Source organism: Lipotes vexillifer, unplaced genomic scaffold, assembly GCF_000442215.2.
Source record: "Lipotes vexillifer unplaced genomic scaffold, Lipotes_vexillifer_v1.1 scaffold471, whole genome shotgun sequence".
NCBI classification, from domain to species: domain Eukaryota; kingdom Metazoa; phylum Chordata; class Mammalia; order Artiodactyla; family Lipotidae; genus Lipotes; species Lipotes vexillifer.
The window spans coordinates 2,199,032-2,223,133 of record NW_006780162.1 but is presented as its reverse complement, the minus strand read 5'-3'; the positions used below and the strand labels follow the sequence as shown (position 1 = coordinate 2,223,133).

General features: G+C 37.5%; 1 protein-coding gene across 4 annotated transcripts in view; it reads left to right on the top strand.

Annotated features, from left to right (window-relative positions):
• The window catches only part of TRIP12 (thyroid hormone receptor interactor 12), a 106,599-nt gene that overhangs the window by 10,659 nt on the left and 71,838 nt on the right, over positions 1-24,102 (top strand). For 2 of the 4 annotated variants that reach the window (XM_007453264.1, XM_007453263.1), the window contains exon 2: positions 5,439-6,241. The exons of 1 other annotated variant lie outside the window; for it this stretch is intronic. In XM_007453264.1, coding sequence (XP_007453326.1) covers positions 5,439-6,241 — 803 coding nt within the window. Of the gene's footprint in view, positions 1-4,469; positions 4,596-5,438; positions 6,242-24,102 lie in introns of all 4 variants that reach the window. One more of the 4 variants, XM_007453262.1, reaches the window with a different exon arrangement.

The following is a 24,102-nucleotide window of genomic DNA, read 5'->3' as shown; positions in this document are numbered from 1 at the left end:
ATTCCTGCAGAATTTAAGTATATAGAGAACCATGCAAAACAAATCTAAACTGAGAAATTATAAACCTGTTTTTCCCCTATGTCATGGCCAGATTTTAAGTTTTTTCATAAGGTCTTCATATATTATCAAGGCTATTCGAAATAGATGGGTGATGAGACAGTTTTTCACTGTGTCTCATGGTTCTGTGTATTGCATGACATCTTCTACCTCTAGTCCTTACCTGCTAAAAATGCCAACAGCACCACTGTTCCCCAATGTACTGTTTCAAAATACTCCCCAGAGGAGGAACCACTACTGTTTTTTTTTTTTTTAAACCACGGCTTTTTAAGATAAATAAGGAGTTCTAAATTACAGAATTATTTGGGCTAGCATTTCTCTATAACTGAACATAGGAACATTGGTCAGACTTACTCAGCTTCTGTCTTGTGACTGAAATAGAAACTAGTACATTTTACAGAGAACATTAGTTTTTTGTTTAAAGTGGTTTAAGTGAACTTTCCACTTTGTTGAAAATCAGGGGCTTATTTATAATATGCATTTTATAGCGTTATAAACAAAGCATTTAATTTTTGGAACACAAAGCTATAATGTTATAATTCTGTATATAAAATATAAGAGCATAAAAATGTATGTCTGTATACACATGCACAAACAAATTTGGAGATATAATTAAGTACTAAATTATTTATAATTGGTAATATGTGTATATATTTGAGTTGTATGTCTGGCATAGATATTAATTTCAAAGAAAATCCAGGAACTGTAATACAAGGAATTAACTAGCTCCTTGTAACTAGCCACCTTCCTCATTTTGTCTAAGATTAGAATAAGAATACTTTTTGCTACAAGGTTTTGGCCTCTTTTAGATGTCCTCTGGACTAGAGAGGGTTTCTAATCTTTAAGACTACCAAGTCTAATCTTTAAAACTACCAAATTAAGTATCTAGAAGGGACAGTCAGTCACTACAATTTGCCTAAAAGTCGGCAAGAGGTGTGTTTGAGACTTGCTTTCAAGTTAAGGTTGAAAGCCCATAACCCAGAGTTGATTATAGTATGCTCTGTTGCAACCTGGGTTTCTTTAACATGAGTTGGCATATGCAGATACTTGGTAAATAGGAGAATGATGTCAGTATGATGTGGAAGTAGTGTCAGGTCATAGGCAGTTTTTCCTCTAGTGTTAATATATGAACTGGTAATCTGTGAAGTCTTATGAAAGACCTGGAAATAGTGCAGAAATGGGTTAAAGAAATCATTTAGTGCAAGAAATAGCTAGTTCAGTGGCTTCCGGAACCACCACACTTTGCACTGGTAACACTCCCAGGAAGCTCAAAACCATTTACTCCGGTATTTATAAAGAAAGAAAATGACAAAAAGGGAAGTCTCGCCCAGAATTGTATTTTTAATTTTGTCGAAGCTGGTCCTGAAAGGAAATGTCTTGAAAAATTTACACTTAAAGGAGAAAGTACAAACATAAAACTCTAATGAGTGGACCAACTGGGATTTTTGGTGCAAATGTTAGTGAAGGTTTAATCTTCTATTAAAATTGATGACGTTTTTGTTAGGACTCACACTGCAAAATAACATAGGTTTGAGTGCTCTGTTTCCAATCTTATTTTCACCATTAGTCCAGTTATTTTTAGTGGGTGATTTTGCAGAGCATGAGATTTTTTTTTTTTTCCAGCAACATCCATAGGTTGATGTAGAAGCTCCTGAATATACTTGTGCCCCCGCTCCATCCACCCACCCAACTATCTTGGGCTGTAATTCACTAAATGGGCTCCTTCTGGTGCTACTTAAGAGTTTGTTGTGAATTTTATTGTGTTGTTCTTGCAAATTTGATTTACAGTGGATATAACTTTTACGGGTCTTAAAGAGATTATGTTTTTTAATAAAAATTAATGTTAAACAATAAGGTTTGATAAATGAGGGAGTTGGTAAAGTGAGGTAAAAGGCATCAAGACTCGTTTAGTGCTGAATGCTGTTATACTCTAATTGGCTGTTCTAACTGGGCATTATTATTTTATGGAGATTTCCTTACAGTATCTGAGCATTAATAATTTATAAATGGGCATGATAAAATAGAGTCCCACTTTGGGAGGGCCCATAGTTACTTATGGTGACCATCTGGTTGCTTACTCCTCTTGTGGTAAGTCAGGGGTTGGAAAACCCGTGGTTCAAATCCAGCCTACTGCCTGCTTTTGTAAATAAAAATTTGGTTGGAACATAGCCATGCCCATTTGTTTATGTGTTGTTTATACTTGCTTTTGTGACACATAGTACCTCCCACAAAGCTGGAAGTATTTTACTACCCTCTGCAGAAAATGTATCAATATTAAGATCATGCTAAACAATAGTCAGAAGGACATAAATGGTCAGTGTTTCATAATATTTAAAAAAATGTTTGACAAGGCCTCAGAATATCACACTTAAAAATAATTTTAGGAAAGGTAGAACTAGATAAATATGGGATTTAAGCCAGTTGTGTGGGCCTCACTTTCCCAGCTGATTGGATACTGTTTTCTTTCTGTTCTTTTTCCTCTCCTCCCCTCCCCCTTTCATACATATTGAGACTTGACCTGCCAAATTCTTAAGTTCCTTGAAAGTGTTAGTAAGGACATGAAAAATGCAGGAGTGGGTTTGGGTGGCTATAAAGTTAGATGTATTTTAAAACCAGAGGACAATTTATTTGGGTCGAGAAGAGGACGAGTGCTGCCTCTGCAGTGGGATCAGCATTAGGTTAGTGTTGGTCAATTTCTGTCGACAAAGAGACTTACTTAGGAATATGTTATGGTGGGTTTTTTTTGTTTTTCTGTTGTTTTTTTTTTAAAGCGTTGACATTTAAGTACTTAACTACTTGAACGTTATCACAAAGTTGTCTAGCTTTGAATGGATAAGGTTTTCTTTTAATATGATTTTTAAATTTTCAAGGAATACAGCAAGGAATATTTTAAATTTTATTATGAAGTGAAGTAGAAATTGTGATTCAATTAAAAGATTAATCTATGGCAAACTTTACAAAAATAAGAATGTAGAGAACCTGAATGATGTAATTTATAAATATTATTCCGTGGATATTAAATTGTATACCTGAAAACAACATTTTACCTCCCTTTTAAAAAAATAACTATGAAATGATTTGCAAATTTACTCAATCTTATTCCTTTTTTTTAGAAAAAAGTAGAACTCTCATATCTGTTACTAGAAATGTAACAGAAACAAAAGCAAGTCCTAGAAACTAAATCTCTCAAACAAGAAACTCATGGGATAAAGCAAAATTTCGGTCTGCCAATGTAAGAATATCTAAGAAAAATAAAAACTAAATCACAGTATATAAAACCCTTACAAGGTTCAGCTTGGATACACCCAGAGAAAATATAACATACCGTGGGGGGAAAAATCATTACTAAAGCAAAGACTACAACACACAAAAGACTATAGGTTACTATAGTTTTTTAGTAGTTGATCTAGTTAAATCTTTAGAAAGTACTATTCTTTTATGGATTAAAACCTTAAAAATGAAAATGATAGTACGGACCCAAGAAATATTTACTTTCATTGAGAAGCTAATGCCATATCTTCTTTCAAGAATTCAGTGTTGAGTTCTTCTGCAATAATGAAAGAAAACAATAAAGATACTGAGACCAGAAACCTTAGATCGTCTTTTTGAAGAGATGGTGGAACATGTATGATATGTTAAGAACTGTACGGCATCCTTATATGTTCAGTTAGAGTTATCGTGTAAAGCGTTCAGTGACTCATTTCTGAATTCCTTTGAGATCATTTTCAGACTGAAGGCCTTTAAAAGTTTTTTTTAACAAAGTAAACAACTTTGGCATTAATGGAACTTTATTATTCTCATTAGAATATGCTCTTTTATGTTATTTACATGAAGGATGGATGTTGGCCATTAATTACATAAATTGCATCTGTTCCTTTAATATCTCACCTCTGGAACACCAACTTTTCTGGGTATATATTCGTGCATGCTTCCTTTTGCTTGTGTAAATCTCATGTGACCTTTGCCAGAGGTTAAACATCTAACAGCTGAAAACAGTTTCTTCATGTCCCTCAAACTTGCTCTTAAAACAATGCTGGCATAAGGATTTGATTTATTATAAATATAACCCAATCATGTATCAACGATGCAATTGTTTTGAATGTGTTTGGAATATTTTGTGGTAAATTCTTTACCTTTTTATCTAGGACTTGGTTTTTTGGTGTACTTCAGCTGGTTATAAAAAAATCTTAACTCTTGGATATTGAGGGGTTTGGTTCTAAAAGGTAATTTCTTTGGCCAGATTATTTGATAGAATAATAATTTAATTATAGAAATATTTGGGGAAAGGGTAGAGTCAATAATGAAGAATCGGGAAGCTTTTTTTTTTTTTTAATGAAAAAAGATTTCACTTTCAGTGTTGTATTTGCATCTCATTTTCCTGATAGATTTCTGTTTTGGTTTTCTGCTGACAGGTCACATTTAGGGCAGGCAAAACATAAGGGATATAGCCCTCCTGAGAGTAGAAAATCTAATTCTAAGGCACCCAAAGTGCAGTCTAATACTACTTCTGAACTGTCAAGGGGACACCTTTCTAAAAGGTAAATCTTCACATTGCTTATACATTTTTCAAGGCAGAATTATTTGCATTTGAATCATTGCATAATATTAAAACGTACCAGGTTATGCCAAAATGTTACGATACATGTTTTCATTATTATCCGGGTATAACTTTTAGGATTAATAGTGAATCACCTCTGCAGTGATGTCAGTGCAACATACCCCAGATAGTGCTTTATTCTCCTTGATTAGAGAGCTGCGAGTTTCTCCTTTTGCCTAACAAACCATTATAGGCATCTGAAATGCCATTTTAAATCCAGTTTTTCTTAGTTTTTTTATTGTCAGAGCCACAGATCAGTGATGTCTTAAGATCTAATTGATAGGAGTCTTTGGAAAGGAATGTGACTGTAAATATTTGATACTACAATATAAAACTTTCTAACCTTCACTTTGAAAGTGTATATGTTAATGCTTATTTATTTTAAGCTTTGACAAAGAAGTTGTGTTTGTAAATAGAGTATCGGTATTCTGGTTTCAACTGGTTCTGAGCTACTAAGTAAGCATTCTTTTTCTTGTAATCCTAATTCTTGTTTTATGATTAGGGGAGTTAGTGTTAGTAATCTTTGAGCTAAAGAATTAGCCTGATCTTCTAATATTTTACCATCCAAAGTGTCACTCTCCCCCCACCCCCACCCCTTTTTTTTCCCTCAATTTTGAACCGTTTGCGAGCCTATGTTTATTTAGTTACTGGACTTATCAGGAAAACTTTTTCACTTAAAAAAAAATCTTATTTCCACAGATTTGAGAAGTTAATAAATAAGTATTATATGACAGGTTTAACGATGGCAGGCTGATATTAACTCTTCTCTTATCTAACCTCTTAGAAGCTGCAGTTCATCATCTGCTGTCATAGTCCCACAACCAGAGGATCCAGACAGAGCCAATACTTCAGAAAGGCAGAAAACGGGGCAGGTGCCTAAGAAAGACAGTTCTCGAGGAGTGAAACGCAGTGCTAGTCCAGACTACAACAGGACCAGTTCTCCTAACTCTGCAAAAAAACCCAGAGCACTTCAGCATACTGAATCTCCCTCAGAAACAAGTAAGCCACACAGTAAGTCAAAGAAGAGACATTTAGATCAGGAGCAACAACTGAAATCTGCACAGTCTCCATCAACAAGCAAGGCTCATACCAGGAAGAGTGGGGCCACTGCTAGTTCACGGAGTCAGAAAAGAAAGAGGACAGAGAGTTCTTGTATAAAGAGTGGTTCTGTGTCGGAAGCAACTGGTGCCGAAGAGAGATCTGCAAAACCTACCAAGCTGGCTTCAAAATCGGCCGCCTCAGCCAAAGCTGGGTGTAGCACCATCACCGATTCTTCTTCTGCTGCCTCTACTTCCTCCTCATCTTCTGCTGTAGCCTCGGCCTCCTCTACTGTTCCACCAGGTGCCAGGGTGAAACAAGGAAAAGACCAGAGCAAGGCCAGACGTTCCCGTTCAGCATCCAGTCCCAGTCCAAGGAGAAGTAGCAGGGAAAAGGAACAGAGTAAAACTGGTGGCTCTTCAAAATTTGACTGGGCTGCTCGTTTCAGCCCTAAAGTTAGCCTTCCTAAAACAAAACTGTCTCTTCCAGGGTCTTCTAAGTCAGAGACATCAAAACCTGGACCTTCTGGATTACAGGCCAAATTAGCAAGTAAGTTTATTCGAAAGATCTTTTTTTTTTTAAATTAAAGAAAATTTCTCTGGGTTTGTCAAGAGGGATCAGGTTTTCAAGGTAGTCAGTCTGAGGCAGTTTTAGATTTATTACTGTACCTGTATCTGTACACAAAGTGTATAATAATTGATACACCACATTTAGTTTTATGGAGATGGATAAGGAATGCTCCCGCCTTATTACTAAATTGTCATGTTTTAGTATCTTTCTTTATCTTTGCAGCATTTGCTACTTCTTTTCTTTTTTTTTTTTTTGCGGTACGTGGTCCTCTCACTGTTGTGGCCTCTCCCGTTGCGGAGCACAGGCTCTGGACACGCAGGCTCAGCAGCCATGGCTCACGGGGCCAGCCGCTCCCCGGTATGTGGGATCTTCCCGGACCGGGGCATGAACCCGTGTCCCCTGCATCGGCAGGCGGACTCAACCACTGCGCCACCAGGGAAGCCCGCCACTTACTTTCTAATGTCAGAGTAGGACAGCAAGTTGGTTTTTCTCCTATAACCAGAAACAAAACTGTTCTAGTTATGAGTCGGTCATGACCACAGTTGGAGATCAAATGCTCTTTTTTCATATTGTACATTCTTTTTGTTTTTTAAATAAATTTATTTATTTAGGGCTGCTTTGGGTCTCTTCATTGCTGCGCGCGGGCTTTCTCTAGTTGCTGATAGCGGGAGCTACTCTTCGTTGCGGTGCGCAGGTTTCTCATTGCAGTGGCTTCTCTTGTTACGGAGCACAGGCTCTAGGCACGCAGGCTTCAGTAGTTGTAGCACGTCAGCTCAGTAGTTGTGGTTCGCTGGCTCTAGAGCGCAGGCTCAGTAATTGTGGTGCACGGGCGTAGTTGCTCCGTGGCATGTCGGATCTTCCCGGACCAGGGCTCAGACACGTGTCCCCTGCATTGGCAGGCGCTTTCTTAACCGCTTTGGCACCAGGGATTCTAACACTGTGTGCGAGACCACTGTTCCACACATTCTTGATGTGTGGAAACCCTGAGCTAAGTTATTAGAATAAATGTACCCTAGTATTAATTAAACTTTTTTCACATGTAATATTTTATGGCCTTCAAGGAGCTTAGACTAAAGATGAATACCTCTTACGTTCATTGCGCTGGGCTCTGGGTCCTAGGTAAATGGGAAAGAAACTGCCTTCTTGAAGCGTGTAGTGGAGCAGAAAGAACTAATGTTTGAGAATAATACATTCAAGCAAAGAAACAAACAGTAGATAAGAGAAAGGCATCCTGAGGCACTTTTCTCCCTCTTTTTTCCAAAAAAGACTTCTTCAGGAAGCCAAATGTTAACTTCATTAGAACTGATTAAAAATCGTGGTGACCCTCTTCAATTACATGATTACTGTAATGCTAAAGTGCTTTTTTTTTCTGTTTTGAGAAATCTAAACGACGCAAATACAGAGAACAAAACAGCACTTCCTATGGTTTTCAGAGCATTTAATTTTTGTAATATTTAACCAAGAAGCTTTTTTTTGACCATCTTTTCTCCTTTTGAGCCCACAAAGAAAATTTCAGGTCCACATTTTGATAGGGCTGGAATGTGTTTTGGTCTTTGGAAGATTTTATATAGTGTCTACTAGTATTTTTGTGAAAGTTTAATACTGAACCAGCCTAACCTAGTGTTGAATCAGAGCTGTTAGCTCTGTTTAGTTTAATTCTACAATCTATAAACTATTTTCAGTTGATTCAATATTAGCAACATTTTGACAAGAATACTAGTAGATATTATTGTAAAATTTTGTTTAACCTGTATCATAGCGTTATTGTGAAGGTAACATCTCTTTCTCTTAAATTATAGAATTTGTTCTATTTGTTATTTTAAATATGCAGTATATCTATATAAAATCTTTTGAATTTGAATATAAATATCGGATGAAGATTAAGATTGGTATCCTGAAGTCAAAAGGAAATAAAAGGTTGGGTAAAAAGGGACACAGCCGTTTGTCCATTGGTCCAGACAAGGTTTTCTTGACAATTGGAGTTATTTATCTCTGCTTTTATACCTCTTCCTCTGTCTACTTTTAAGTGAAGTAGAAGCATGTGTGCGTCTGTATTTGCGTGCTTGTGTGTCTCCATTGTGTGTAGTAGCTGTGTGATCTCCACAGTCAGTGGCCCAGGTTGAGTTTACAGCACGGTCCGAGGGATTCGCTCTAACCCTTCCAGCCTACCTCATTTGAAGAGCTCATCTCTTTCAGTTCTTATTTCTAGGAGGGTCCTGGCACAGGTGAGAGCAGATTGCTCTTTTTTTTTAAATTTATGTATCTTATTTACTTATTTTTGGCTGCATTGGGTCTTTGTTGGTGTGCACGGGCTTTCTGTAGTTGCGGTGAGTGGGAGCTACTCTTCGTTGTGGTGCGTGGGCTTCTCATCGCGGTGGCCTCTCTCATTTGTGGAGCACGGGCTCTAGGCGCACGGGCTTCAGTAGTTGTGGCACACGGGCTTAGTTGCTCCGCAGCATGTGGGATCTTCCCAGACCAGGGCTAGAACCTGTGTCCCCTGCATTGGCAGGCAAACTGTTAACCACTGTGCCACCAGGGAAGCCCTGAGCAGATTGTTCTCGAGTGTTGTGTCCTTAACTCTTCTCAGAGACCAGCTTTCTTTTTGTACATGTCAGTTAGTGCAATCTTTAAAAGAAAACTTGACCCTATCAGTGGCTGATCAGCGGGGTTTTCTTGGTTGTGAGGTTGCTCTCAAACAGGAAGCCCCGAGGGTTTTGATGCTGCCCCTGTGCCATAATAAAACCAGTCCAGATATGCTGTCACACTCACTCTGCGCATGGTCGCAAACTGACTTAGTTTAAAACTCACTTCATAGTTGCTTTTCCTACTTTCACAAAATCTGTGTGTTCTGTGGTCACTAATATCACTTTCCCATTTTTATTGCCACTACCCTAGTTCTAAGCTCTAATTATAGCCTAAGCTGTTGAAACAAGAGAAGGGAACCAGCATTTGTTTCACATCTAAAAGTGCCAGGTATTTTACATATGCAGTCACATTTACTTTTCCAAAAAATTGGTGCTTGATGATAGTTATTAAAGGAAATTTATTCCAAGGAGGTGAAATAACTTGCCAGAGTAACATATCTCATAAGTGACAGAGTTAGGATTTGAAGATGGGCTGGGTATGTGTGACTTTGAAGCCTTTGTTTTCTTTGCTATGTCACTTATTTTTCATCCATGTTAGTTGTTTGTGTTTTACTGTTGCAATCTATTTGGGTTATTAAGAGATGTTAAGACCCCAGAGGAGATTAACTTTTATTTGATCCTTCTTTACTGGTATTGATTCATCTTTAGGGGTGAATACTATGTGAACCCAGGGGTTCATATTATACCATTAACTGTGTGTTTGCTTCTTTACAAATAAGTGAAAAGCATTTCAAAACAAAATAATAGCAAATACTTAAAGTGCTTACAAGTGCCTGACAACTTATAAATAGTTGACATGGATCATCTCATTTACTCCTCATCAGCCCTGTGTGGCAGGTACTGTTATTCACTTCCTACAGGTAAAGAAACTCAGGGTCAGTGAGGTCAGGTTACCTGTCCAAGGTCACAGAACTAAGAAGTGATAGAGCCAAGAGTCAAACCCAGGCCATGTGATTCCAGAAATTAGTTGTGAGAATAGGGTGCAGAGGATTAAGTAGATTGGGTGAGCTAAATCCAGGCAGGCTTCCTGGAGTCACACAGGGCAGGGTGAATTTTAGGTATGATTAAATAGGTCACCACTTTAGGAAAGAGTTTATGTAAGAAGGAGTACTGCAAGAGGATTGGCAGTACTTGGTAATTATATTTAAGAATATAGAGGCAAAATGAAGTATCTTAGAGGAATCCCTGGGCTTCAAGTAATGGTATTTTGGGGAGAGAGAGCTCTTAATATAGAGCTAAAAATCCTAGATTTGAATCCTAGTTCTGCCATTTTATCAGCTGGTGACAACGAGAAAGTTGGCAACCTTTTCGTTGTAAAATGGGCACAGTAGCTATTTGAGGAATGAATAAATATGTGAGGAGCCTTAGCATAGTGCTAATAGTACATAGGATGCATCACTAAATTTAGGGTGCACAACTGAAATTGAGTATCTTAAGACAAAGCATTCAGGAGCATCGTTTTGAAAATGAAGGATTGATATAAATCCTAGCTATTGATCAGTTTTAAGGTATAGCTGTCTTTAGATTTGGAAGAGCCTGATTTAAAGTTCTGTTGTCTTCTGATAGTTTTGTGGGGTTGGGCAAATCATTGAACTACAATTATGATAGCAACCTAATCCCTAATCTTTGCAGAATGATAATATTCATTCTTGTGAAGCATAAATGAAAGAATGTATGTGAAAACAACTTTGTAAAATTAAAATACCATATAAACATAAAATGTGAATTGAGAACTGTTGCGATAGATTTGAAAAGCTTTTGTATGCATTAGGAATTAGTTTGATTTTTTTTTAAATTTAACGTTAATCTGGGGGCAGAATTAGATTCAATGGTTACAATCCATTCAATGGATTAGCAGCTCTGGGTAAAAAAATATGTCAGCTAACTAAAAAATGGAGTGGACATTTTGTGAGATAGAAAGCATTCCAAATTGGGTAGGTTGTTTTCTTCAACTTTTAGGACTCAGTGAACCTGTTAATTAGAAGGTGATATGTTTCCTCAGGTATAGGCTCATTCTAAGATACAATTGGTCAGTAAAACTTCCTGGTAAAGGAAGTTTTTTTCAAATTGTAGGAATAACAGTACTTACATGATGCTTTGTGAAAACCCATTTCCCCATGGTCAGATATCACTGAAGGAGATTCAGGATATGCTTTAGTATATTGAAAGCTGTGAGAATTCTTACGGTCACTTCTGTTTAACCCATTATTTTATAAATCTGTTTGACCACCTATTACCTTGGGAGACAGCAGTGGTCCATGGAACACACTTTGGGAAATGATACATTTAATCGGGTCACTGAAGCAGGAAGACCTTTCCTGGTGTGCTGATTTGGCATCTGTTGAACAAGTTTCTGGTGAGGAACTAGGGCTGGCAGGAGAACTAGAGAAACAGCTGCTTTGTCATGGGCTACCTGAAGCCGTGGCTTGCCAGCTGCAGCTGGTCAAGATAGCTGTGGGACAAAGGTCACCTTGTGTCAATTGGTAAAAGTTTATAAATTTTTTGCTGCATTGGGTCTTCGTTGCTGCACGCAGGCTTTCTCTAGTTGCAGTGAGCAGGGGCTACTCTTCGCTGCGGTGCGTGGGCTTCTCATTGTGGTGGCTTCTCTTGTTGCAGAGCAGGGGCTCTAGGTGCGCTGGCTTCAGTAGTTGTGGCACGTGGTCTCAGTAGTTGTGGCTCGCGGGCTCTAGAGCACAGGCTCAGTAGTTGTGGCGCACGGGCTTAGTTGTTCGCGGCATGTGGGATCTTCCCGGACCAGGGCTCAAACCCATGTACCCCTGCATTGGCAGGCAGATTCTTTATCACTGCGCCACCAGGGAAGCCCAGTTGGGTTTTGAGAATACCCCAGAAAGGATAGTGTTATATGACAATTTTTAATCCGCATTAGGAAATTATTCTTGCTTTGCGTTGTTTAACCTTAGCAAACAGTCTGAACAAATTTATGTAGCATAAATGTAAAACCAGTGGGGCAGTGTAATGATACAAATGATTTTTTAAAATATTCAGTGATATTTTGATGTAATATTTTAAAATACTCTTATAATATTCTGCTAATCTATCTTCTCTTTAGGCTAATTTTGAAGTAATTTGACTATTTCAAAGTATGTACTGTCTTAATGGTAGAAGGTGATGGATGGCATAGACATGTAAGAAACAGTTTGTGATCAGAATCTGCAATTAATTATGGAATGTATTTATAGAAAAATTTAAAGGTGTTATATTTCCAGTTCGATATGTCTATTTGTAGGTCCAGTTCACTTTCCATTATTTAGACATCGTGTGCACATTATTAATAACAGTCAGCAGTAGTTACCAGCTTATTTTCAGCTTGAGTTTCATACTCTTCTGTGACTTGCATGCAGCCTGTAGCCATTATTAGAACTAGAAAAGAACCAGGCAGATGCCAAATTCTGGGAAGGTAATTCTGCTAAGAGACATGGTACTTTGTGCCTCTAGCACGGAGAGAGGAAAGAAGAATGAGTCAAGCAGGACAGAATAATTTAAAAGTAAACTCTTGGTTTTACCTAGTTGGGTCTTAGAGGGCCATACCCGCTGAGTTTTTAAAAATTGAATTATCTCTTAGCCTGGTGATGTATTGGGTGAGGAGCTTAAAGGAAAAAGGGTTGAGTGTTAAGAGTTTTCTGTATTATAAAGCAACTGTTAAAATAACTTAGTACTTAAAACTTTTATAGTACTAATCTGTAACCACATAGTACCAATAGTAATTTACCAAAAATGAGCTGCCAGATTTTAAAAAAAGGAATATTAAATGGTAACAAATATTATTGACCTCTTTACGGCTTGGCTTTGTTTTATACTGTGAATTTTAAACAAGCATGGTATGTATTTTTGTATACCAGGTCGGAGTAAGAATTAATTCAGCCAAATTACATTTTACTAAACTTATATTTCAGTTAAATGAAAATTGCTTTTTCTTACTCATGCCTCTTGCGTTCTATAATATTTTGATACTTCTGATTATAAAGTGTTATCAAAAATGAAAAATCCAGAAAATATTAAAATGTACAAAGAAGAAAAAATAATTACTTAATCCCATCCCTAAGGGCTGTCTCTTTCTTCCTGTGTGTATCCTGCTAAAAATTTTCCTTCATATTAATCAATACTTATGTGTAGTTTAAAGTCAAGTGATATAAGATTTATTATTAAAAAATAGCAGGCTTCCTGCCACATTGCCTTTCCGCATAGCCAGTCATTTTGGTATTTACTTCCGTATCTATAAATGTGAGACGTATGTGCTCATATGTCTGTTGAATTTTTTCACTTAGAGCACTACTGTGTGGCCTATATGGGAAATTTACCACACCTATTCACCCACCAAACGCATACTGTACATGCTTCACATTTTTCCAGTCATGATTGTTGCTCAGTTAACACTGAGTCTGTAGGAACTTTTCTTTTCTTACAACTTTTTTTTTTTTAACTGAGCTTAATAATTATTTTGTTGTTTTCCTTTTCTTTGACTCCGTCACTCAACTCCAAACTCATTATGCATTGTCTAAATCTTTTCTCAAGCTGTCTACATGGATTTGTTTCATTTTCCTGAAGAAACGAGGCCTCTGGATGGCTGCCCTTTTATGCCTGGTTACATTGCTTTTAGCTTCAGGTATTTCTTTAGTCTTCTATTTAGTTTCCTGCTTCTAGAGCCTGCATCTTCTTTCTTGATTTACTGTTTTGTTTTGGTGAACATGTCTTCCACTTGCTTTCTAAGAAAAAGTACATATGAGATTTTTTTAAGTTTTTTTGTTTTTTCAGATTTTGAATGTGAAAATCTACAACCTTGATACTTATTTGACAGACTGATTGAAAATACAGTTCTGGGTTGGAAATTATTCTCCATCAGAATTTTGAAGAATTATGTTATTTAGATTTCAGTACTGCAAGCATTCTGATTCCTGATCTGTATATATAACCCGTTTTTCTGGAAACTTACAGATCTTTGCCTCAGTTATTTAGAAATGTCGTGACATAGGCATAGCTGTGCATTTGTTTCATTCCTTGTTAGGGTGATCTGAAGTCCTGGTTTCCCTTGGATTTGGGGCGTTCCCCAAGACCAACTTTTAGCCTTAAAACTATGAGAATCCCATGCAAACCAGGACAGTTGGTCACCCGATCTTTGCTTCTTTTCTCTTTCTGGATCACCTATTATTTTGGGTAATTGTCCTTTTGGAAGGTTCTGGTCTTATCTTTTTGTTCTTGCTTTCCTTTTTTGTTCTACTTTCTGGTAGATTTCTGCAGCTTCTTCCAACCTTTGTATTGATTTTTTATTTCATGTCCCTATCTTGTTTTTCTTTTCAAGAGGTTATTTTGTTCTCATTTCCTTTTTTTTTAAAAAAAAGGTTTCTTTTCTCTTTTTCTTTCTTTAATTGAAGTATAGTTGATTTACAATATTGTGTTAGTTTCAGGTGTACAGCATAGTGATTCCTTTTTTTTGCAGGTTATATTACATTATGGGTTATTACAAGGTATTTGATATAATTCCCTGTGCTATGCAGTAAATCCTTGTTGCTTATGTATTTTATATGTAGTAGTCTATATCTGTCAATCTCATACCTGTAATCTGTAATTTGCCCCCCCCACCACTGCTGTAACCACAAGTTTTGTTTTTTATCTCTGTGAGTCTGTTTCTGTTTTGTATATACATTCATTTGTGTTATTTTTTAGTTCTGCATATAAGTGATATATTGTATTTGTCTTTCTCTATCTGACTTATGTCACCAAGCATAATATTCTCTAGGTCCATCCATGTTGCTGCAAATGGTAATAGTTCATTTTTTTTATGGCTAAGTAATATTCCATTGTGTGTGTGTGTGTGTGTGTGTGTGTGTGTGTGTGTGTGTGTGTATTAGTTATACACACACACACATACACCACATCTTCTTAATCTAGTCATTTATTGCCAGGCACTTGGGTTGCTTCCATGTCTTGGCTATTGTCAATAGTCCTGCCCTGAATATTGTTTTTAATTATAGATGCATATTCCCCCCCTCCCCATTAAGAGCGAGTTTTCTTTTCTTGCAGAGTCCTCTTATATAATTTTTTGGGGGGGGGGTGTTTACTCTGGTTTTGACTTTCATACTAGGAACTTACCTCAAATTCAGGTAATTCCTGGGTGTCTCCTCATACTCAAGAGTAGGGGAACCAAAAATCTAACTTGCAAGCTCTGAGCACATGGATGAGACTTGACTGAACTAATGAACTAATTGGGCTATGATCATTTTCAGATCTTTCTTCTTTGGCTGGTAAAATTCCACAGGGAAGATTCTTTCAGACTCCTGCCTGGAGGTGAAAGCCTAACTGCCAGAGCTCTGGAGACTAACTGGGAGGAGAGGCCTAGGAAAGAGGCCATATATCATCCACTTTGTCTATATATATTTGATCCTCCCTCCTTTCATTTTTGGTATGATGCACCTATTTGCAACTGTGTACTTTAATGGAGAATTTCTTTATTTTGTACTTTCTAAGGAATAAAGGTTTTATGTTTACCTGCCTCAGGAGAGGGACATTTACCCAGCTGTGCAAGTTGGGGAGGGAATCTGGGGATCTGACTGCTTCATAAATAGCCTATGAGGCAATCCTCAGTTGAAACTCTGAGGTTGTCCCAGAAGTACCTGGTGTCATCAATTCCTAAACCTTTGTGGGATTCTGAGTGTCAATCTAATTGGTAATTTATCTCAGTAGTTCAGTCTTCTGGTCTTCCCAGTGTATTTAGCACTGGAATTACTGCTTTTTCATCTTCTAAGATTGTGTCATGTTGTGATGGTTGTCTCTTCCATTCTTCCCATCCTTGTGAATTTATGCCTCAGATTCTTTTAATGCTATTTTAGTGGAGTTTCACTAGAGGACAGAGTGAATGCATGTGGGTCATTCTTTTGTCTTTACCCAGAGGCAGACACTTTTCTATGTATATGCACATATTTTTTTCAAAAGTAGGAGCTCACTCTGCATGACAGTAGGCGTTGCTTTTTGAGTGCCTATTATAAGCCAGGCTCCATACTAGACAGTTGACATACATTAAATTTCATTATGATCACAGAGTGAGGTAGTATCCATGTTTTAGGTATGAAGAAACCAAAGTGCTTTATCTGCCTAAATGATTTTAACTGACATTTTTCCTTTCAAAAAATAAGCTATAAATCATGTCATTTTTTTTTTTATGGCTGTGTTGGGGTCTTCACTGCTGTGCGTGGGCTTTCTCTAGTTGTAGGGAGCGGGGGCTGCTCTTCGTTGCGGTGCGCGGGCCTCTCATTGCAGTGGCTTCTCATGTTGTGGAGCACGGGCTCCAGGCGCACGGGCTTCAGTAGTTGTGGCACGCGGGCTCTAGAGTGCAGGCTCAGTAGTTGTGGCGCACGGGCTTAGTTGCTCTGCGGCATGTGGAATCTTCCCGGACCAGGGATCAAACTCGTGTCCCCTGCATTCGCAGGCAGGTTCTTAACCACTGCGCCACCAGGGAAGTCCAATCATGTCTTTTTAATAACTGTATATGGATGTACCTCTTAGCCCATTGCCAACTAGGAGGCATTTACATTGTTCTTCTAAATTTATTAATTGACTATAGCTTTGTAATTCATTATTTTCTTGTAAGATATAAGATAAGAAACTTAACACTGGTTATGTTTCTTATAAATATTGATGTATATTTTAAATTCCCCCTAGAAATATATGAATTTATATTCTCACTAGTAGTGTAAACATGCCAATTTGGGGACTTCCTTGGTGGCACAGTGGTTAAGAACCCACCTGCCAATGCAGGGGACATGGGTTTGAGCCCTGGTCCCGGAAGATCCCACATGGCGCGGAGCAACTAAGCCCGTGCGCCACAACTACTGAGCCTGCGCTCTAGAGCCCGCGAGCCACGACTGCTGAAGCCTGCACGCCTAAAGCCCGTGCACCGGAATGAAGAGTAGCCCCTGCTCACTGCAGGTAGAGAAAGCCCGTGTGCAGCAACAAAGACCCAATGCAGCCATAAATAAATAAATAAATAAAAATTTTTTAAAATGCCAATATGTTCACATCCTCATTAACTGACACTGTGTTCCTGCAGTTTTTATTACCATACTGATGTTTATTTAGCCATACCTTATTATTGGACATTTAGTTCTTTTCCAGTTTCTCATTATTATAGTGGTTAGATGAATATATTTGCACATTTCTAAGTTTTTAATTCATATTGCCAAATCAGTGAACGAAATTGCTGTGCATTCACTAGGAAATAAAAATTTGGCTTAGGAAATTCCATTTGGATTTTAGCTCACTGTCATCTGCACAACTTATCTTTTATTGTTACTGATTTTAAAATAAACATCTATGATCCCTTTTATATGATAGGTTACTTTTCATTTTGTGAATTTATTTTAGAAAAGCAGCCTTTGATAGAGATGTATGTACTTGAACATAGATACACAACAATATCAAGATATACCAGGTTCTCATGATTCTGCAGTGGCTGAAGGAATTGAGTTAGCCACTGAAAATATACACATCATTAATTAATTCTCTTTATTGGGTCCAATTTTTCCTGTAGCAAAATGATCCGATTACATGATTCTAAATTGAACTCCTCATATGTGGTAATAGTCCTGTTATTTGGTGCTTTTTTTTCTTTTATGAAGGAAAAAGGAGTGGTTCTGAAAACCCATTGAAACAGATTTTATATGTAAATGGATCTTTAAAGTAGTTACTTGAAGGCTCTTTTTATTTTTAACATTTTTTAAAAAATTAATTTACTTTTTGGCTGCGTTAGGTCTTCGTTGCTGCGCGCGGGCTTTCTCTAGTTGCAGCACAGGCTTTCTCTACTCTTCGTTGCGGGGCGCGGGCTTCTCATTGCGGTGGCTTCTCTTGTTGCGGAGCACGGGCTCTAGGCGTGCGGGCTTCAGTTGTCGTGGCCCGCGGCCTCAGTAGTTGTGGCCCTCGAGCTTTAGAGCACAGGGTCATTAGTTGTGGAGCATGGGCTTCGTTGCTCCGCAGCATGTGGGATCTTCCTGGACCAGGGCTCGAACCCATGTCCCCTTCATTGGCAGGCAGATTCTTAACCACTGTGCCGCCAGGGAAGTCCGCTCTTTTTAGTATTAAACAAATAAGGGATTTGTGTTTAAAAGATCAGTATAGTCATCTTTTGATATCTCTAAATGTAAATGAATTGTAGTGATTTTTCTAGATATCTACCCTTGTTTAAGGTATTGGTTTGTGTTCCTTATTCATAACAGTTTGTCGGCTCCATTTTAAAATGGAATGTATTTACTCTCTATAGGAATATGCCAAAAACTGTAAGTAAAAAAAAAAAAAAAGAAAAGAAAAATCAAGATACATAATATTGTAGAAAAATTAGTACTGAAACTTTTTTTTTTAAAGTGTCGGTTCATTGGTTTATTTATTTTTGGCTGTGTTGGGTCCCCGTTTCTGTGCGAGGGCTTTCTCCAGTTGCGGCAAGCGGGGGCCACTCTTCATCGCAGTGTGCAGGCCTCTCACTATCGTGGCCTCTCTTGTTGCAGAGCGCAGGCCCAGTAGTTGTGGCTCACGGGCCTAGTTGCTCTGCGGCATGTGGGATCTTCCCAGACCAGGGCTCGAATCCGTGTCCCCTGCACCGGCAGGCAGATTCCCAACCACTGTGCCACCAGGGAAGCCCTGAAACTTTTTTTATTACTAAGATATTGTTTAGCTTAGATCTTGTTTGGTTTTTGGTTTTTGGTTTTTCTTTTTCCAAACAGAGAGATTTTGGTTTGGAGAGGTTTTTTTGTGTGTGTGTGGGGGAGGGGTTGGAGAGGGACTGTTTTTTTCCCCCTAAACTTCAGGCAAGTCCTTATACTTTTCTTCCTATTTCTCCTCAAAGTACAGGTCAATAAACATTTTCTGTAAAGACCCATATAGTAAATATTTTAGGGTCTACTGACCACATACAGCCTTTGTCACATATTCTTATTTTATTACAACTCTCTAAAAATATAAAAAGCATTCTTAGCTAGTGGGCTGTACAGAAACAGGCTACCATCAGGATTTGGTCCATACCTACTCTAGACTACAAATTATAATACAGTAATGACTTATAATCAGAAGATTTGGGGTTATATGTGATGCATATTCAATTAAAATTAAATGGAAATCAGCTCACATGACTGGTAAAGCCAAGAGATTGTCTAGCTTCAGGCTTGGCTGGATCCAGGAGCTCAAATGAAGATGGTCCTGTCAGTCCCAAGTCTGTGACTTATGACACCTTCATTCCCCCTCTTTCCCCAAAACACTGTCCAATCATTTATATTTCTATACGAAAGTCTCTTATATCTTCGGGTCATATGCCTGTCCTTAAATGAATTAGTATGGTGAGGGGGAGGGCATAGTGGTGGAGGAGTTGTAATTGTAGATGATGAAAATACAACAGTTTGAGTCTCACTCATATAGTGGGAGTGTATTGTGGATGACAGTTCCATCAGTACCACCTGGAGAAAGGTTAGGAGATAGCTCTGCAAAGAATTTTTAAAAAAGAAAGAGAAAAAAAGAGGCAGGTGCTCAGAAAAAGGGCTGCTAGATAATATACAGTAGATGTCTGTTTGATCATCTTTTACTGCCACTTTAAAATGATTATATAAGTTGCAGAATAAAAGTGTTCATTTATTTGGATGGAGTCATTATTCACTGAATAAAGATGTTAGGTCAGTCTCCCGCTCCTCCTCTGCTTGATTTTCAAACAACCTTATGAAATACATTGACATTCATGTTTATTCTTGTACAGCAGAAGGAATCTTTCAGGAAATTGGAAAGTTTAATTATTGCATTGCTAGAATATTTTATTATTGAGAGAAGTGCTATATTTTCATTATAGAACTGTGTAGTAGGTTCGATTATATGTGTATATCATGTCAAAGATTAGCATACCTGTAACAGATCATGTGAGAATTAAAAATAGAATTAAAAATACTTTTTATGCTACTTTTAAAGTAATTTGACACAGTTAAGAGTGGAAACCATACCTTTACCAAGAGAAATACTTTTGTACTGAGATGTTAATGTAATGAGAAATAGTTTTAATATTTCAAGTCGAAAAGAAAAATCAGTCATAAGTAGAAGGTACCCACGAACATCTTAACTATTTTTACATTAGTAAGGGTCCAGAAAGTAAAATGTCTAAGGCCCTTAATTTGTTGATTCTTTTAAAATGTTGTTATATTTTTTAAAATCCAAGCTTACAGTTGGATATATAAGAGGTTTAATTATTTTACATTTCAAATGTCACACTTTAAAAAAAGGACTTTTTTTTTTTTGAGGGTGAAGCCCTGGACTTCGTGTAAATCAGTTTTGCTTAGGAATACTTTTTGAAAAAAAAAAAAGAGTAAGACATACCTATATTGTAGAAGACAAATCAATTAGGAATTTTAAGAGAATACTAACTGCTAGTTTCACCTTTATGCAAAGGAATAAAGATTATAGGAATATATTTGTAGGTACAAGGGCACATATTCTTATACCGATAATACAGTTGTTCCTTGAACAATGAGGGCTTAGTCTGCATGTAACTAATAGCTGCCTGTCCTTATCCATGGTTCCTCCACATCCTTGGATTCAACCAACCACAGACTGTGTAGTACTGTAATATTTACGGTTTACTGAAAAATATCCAAGTATAAGTGGACCCTGCATTGTTCAAGGGTCAACTGTAATAAGAGCTTTGATGCAAGATTTATACCTAACTTTATTACACAAAGGCTTTGTGGATAAGAATATATTAATTTGATCAGTGATATTCTGGTTGCTTCTCAAAGTGGCATCATAAAAATAAATGGGGCTTCCCTGGTGGCACAGTGGTTGAGAGTCCACCTGCCGATGCAGGGGACACGGGTTCATGCCCTGGTCCGGGAAGATCCCACATGCTGCGGAGCGGCTAGGCCCGTGAGCCATGGCTACTGAGCCTGCGTGTCTGGAGCCTGTGCTCCGCGACGGGAAAGGCCACAACGGTGAGAGGCCCAAGCAACGCAAAAAATAAATAAATAATAAATAAATGATAATGCAGTTTTGCTGCATTACACAGCCTGGGGCAGAGAGATGTGTTTGTGGTATGTGTGTTCCCATGCACATGTGTTTTAATCGGTTTTCAGTAGGTTGTAGGTTTACACTTTTCCATGTTTCCACCATTTATTAAAATACTCCATATTTGACCAGTAGAATGATAGAAAACATTTCAGTTCTACAAAAATACTCTTATTTTTATACAGGGAGTTTAAAGTTTTCTAAACAAACCAGTAAAGCAAAATTTTAACACCTTGCCACAAGTATATTGAAGATGTAGCACTCTCTGTTCTGCTTTAAAATAAGCTTAGAATTATGTAGTTGTTTGGGTTATGCACTTTTAAGCAAGTCAATTAATATTTTTGTGTCTGAAAAATGAGAATTATTACAACTTTATATCTGAAAGTGCTTTTGAAAATCTCCATAGCTGATCTAAAATTGTGAAATAGGGACTTCCCTGGTGGTCCAGTGGTTAAGACTCCGTGCTGTCGATGCAGGGGGCCTGGGTTCAATCCCTGGTCAGGGAACTACATCCCACATGCTGCAGCTAAGACCCAGAGCAGCCAAATAAATAAATATTAAAGAATAAATAAATAAAATTGTGAAGATAGTATGTGCTAGCATTGTCAGTGTGCCGAATGGCTAAAAGAAGGTTAAGCTGTCCTGGTGTTCTAGGAAATACTTTATCTACCAAGCTGAAGTTTGTGCTTCAGCGTTCATTTGTCCCAGAATTTATGACCTTTCTATCTTCTAAACATGTTTTAGACTTTTGGAAGAATTTATGTAGTTCTCCTCTAAGGAAGTTTAGAGAACAAAATGTTGGGGGTTCTCTTACTTTATCAGGCTGGATGGAGTTAATGTCAGTTAGCCTGACAGTCATTTTACATTGTGGTATTGTGATATCAGTTATAAATAGCTTTCTATTCACTCTTGTTTTGGTTTTTCTCTGCCCTACTTCTCTGTAACTTAGTACAGTTCTTTTAAAGTCTAACACCAAGAATGGATAGGGAGATTGTGGCACCTCCACACAAAGGAATACCACTTTGCAGTCAAAAGGAATGGACCAATACGTGCACCACCATGAGTTCATCCCCATGACACTGTATGATTCCATTTATATGAAACTCCAAAGTAGACAATAGCAGCAGAAAAGAAGACCAGTGATTGCCAGGGACCTGAAGTGTGAGGGGGGGATTAATTGCAAGGGCCATGAAGGAACTTTTTAAAGTGATGGAAATTTTCTGTCTTGATTGTGGTGTTGGTTATATGCGTGAATAAGTTTGTCAAACTCATTGAGCCCCGTGCACTTAAAATGAGTACATTTTATCACACGGAAATTACATTTGAATGAAGTTGTTTAAGAGAGAGTTAAACACCAAAGTCTAAAATAGGACATGAGTAGTGAAGGTGTCAAAAAGTATACTGTCACCACAGATTAGCAATAAAGCAGTAGCCCACAATACGTTGTTGAATATTATTTTGAATGTCACTAAATAGATGTGAAAATTTGTACTACTGTCTCTATTACTGTATCATGGTATTTATAGATACTTTAGTATTACATGAACTAAGTAATATTAGTGACAATAATAACAAAGGTTTTTAAAGTGCCTTATAAGTGAAAGTACCTTATGTTTTTTGCAGTTTTAATGTAATGTGCACTGATGGCTTTTTCCCTCTAAATTGTACATTTTTTAGTCCAGCTTAGTCACATTATTCAGATAGATAAGTGTAATTTAATATTTTCTGAAATGTTATAAAATTTCTAAATTTTTTAAATATTAAAAAATAGTGACATTATTAGCTGAATATATTAAGCTAGCTCCATAATCCATCTATATACCATGTCCATTTTTCAGGTGTCTGGGGTGTGTATCCAGCTAGGCAAAGATAAAATAGTATATAGGATGTCAGATATAGCTTTGTGATCACATCAAATAATTCTGGTGACAGCTATATAGAAAATCAACCTTAAAATAAAACTGAAATTTAAGAAACGCTTAGGCCAGTCTTCTTTTGTCACTTTAAATTTCACTCTTTGATCCTTTTATGCTGGTTTGAAGAGTCTAGATAATCTTTCACAAAAGTTATTTGGGGTGGGAGGTGGGGGTAGAAGAGCCCAAAAGGTCTGGTTTAGATTTCTAAATGGTAATGCCTGTCTGAACATAGATTTTTGTCCTTATAATTTCTGCTTTGTGTTTAAAGAGTTTTTAATAGCTTGCTTTTCACCTAGCAACTTTCATCATGTATAGTTTAAGTGCAAGTTGGATGAACTGAAGTTTTTAAATGAAGAGTCTAAAAGGTCAAGAAGATGTCTAGAATCCTTTTTACCACCTCTTTCCCAGAACCTTTAGTGGTGTTTTTAACAAAATCAAGAGTAAGGAATTTCTTATCTTTACACTTTTTAAAGCAGTGAAGTGGAAAAAAATTAAAATTTGAGAAGAAACAAATGATCTGGAGAACTGTTATTGTACAGTTGGTCTCTGAGAAAGTTAACATCTATTTAAGATGATGCCAAAAGTTCCAGTGGAAGTATGCTCTGTTGACTTTGGAGACCTCTCACTGCTGGGGGTCTTTGTTTAGATAGAGCACACCACCCAGTATGTTGTCATGTCATGTCCAGTGTAGAGTAACAGTGTTGTTTGGGCGGGGTGGGGGGGGCAGTAGACGATGCTCTGATGGCTTCCGCATTGTTCGTAAAATAGCAATAAACTTTTCTCAGTTGCTGTACCTTTTCAGAATCCGTTATCCCTATAAAGGTATTAGTTAGATTCCAGAATAACATGTAAAGTGTGCTTGATTGACTTTCTCCCCCTAATTATACAGTATTCTGTAAATTGGACATCCGAATAACCTTCAGTTCAAATGTATATTTCTTGCCATTGAGTTGGTGAAAGGAAACATTTTGTTCTCTCATGGCCTTATTGATGAGCCTCATATAAACTAGGTGAAATGGGACAGTGCAAAGAGAATGCAGTAAAGTGCTGAATGAAATACAGTATAGTATATACCAAAAAAGATCTCTTGGCTTTAGTTAGTGGAGAAGACTAGTGGAAGAGTAGAGTTGTGATAGGAACTTTTCAAGAGGATGGTTTGCGAGGAGAGGGACTGTCATTCATGGTGTTGGTTAGCTTGCATCAAGGTTAGGCCAGAGTGAGAAGATTTCTCCTGAACAGGAAT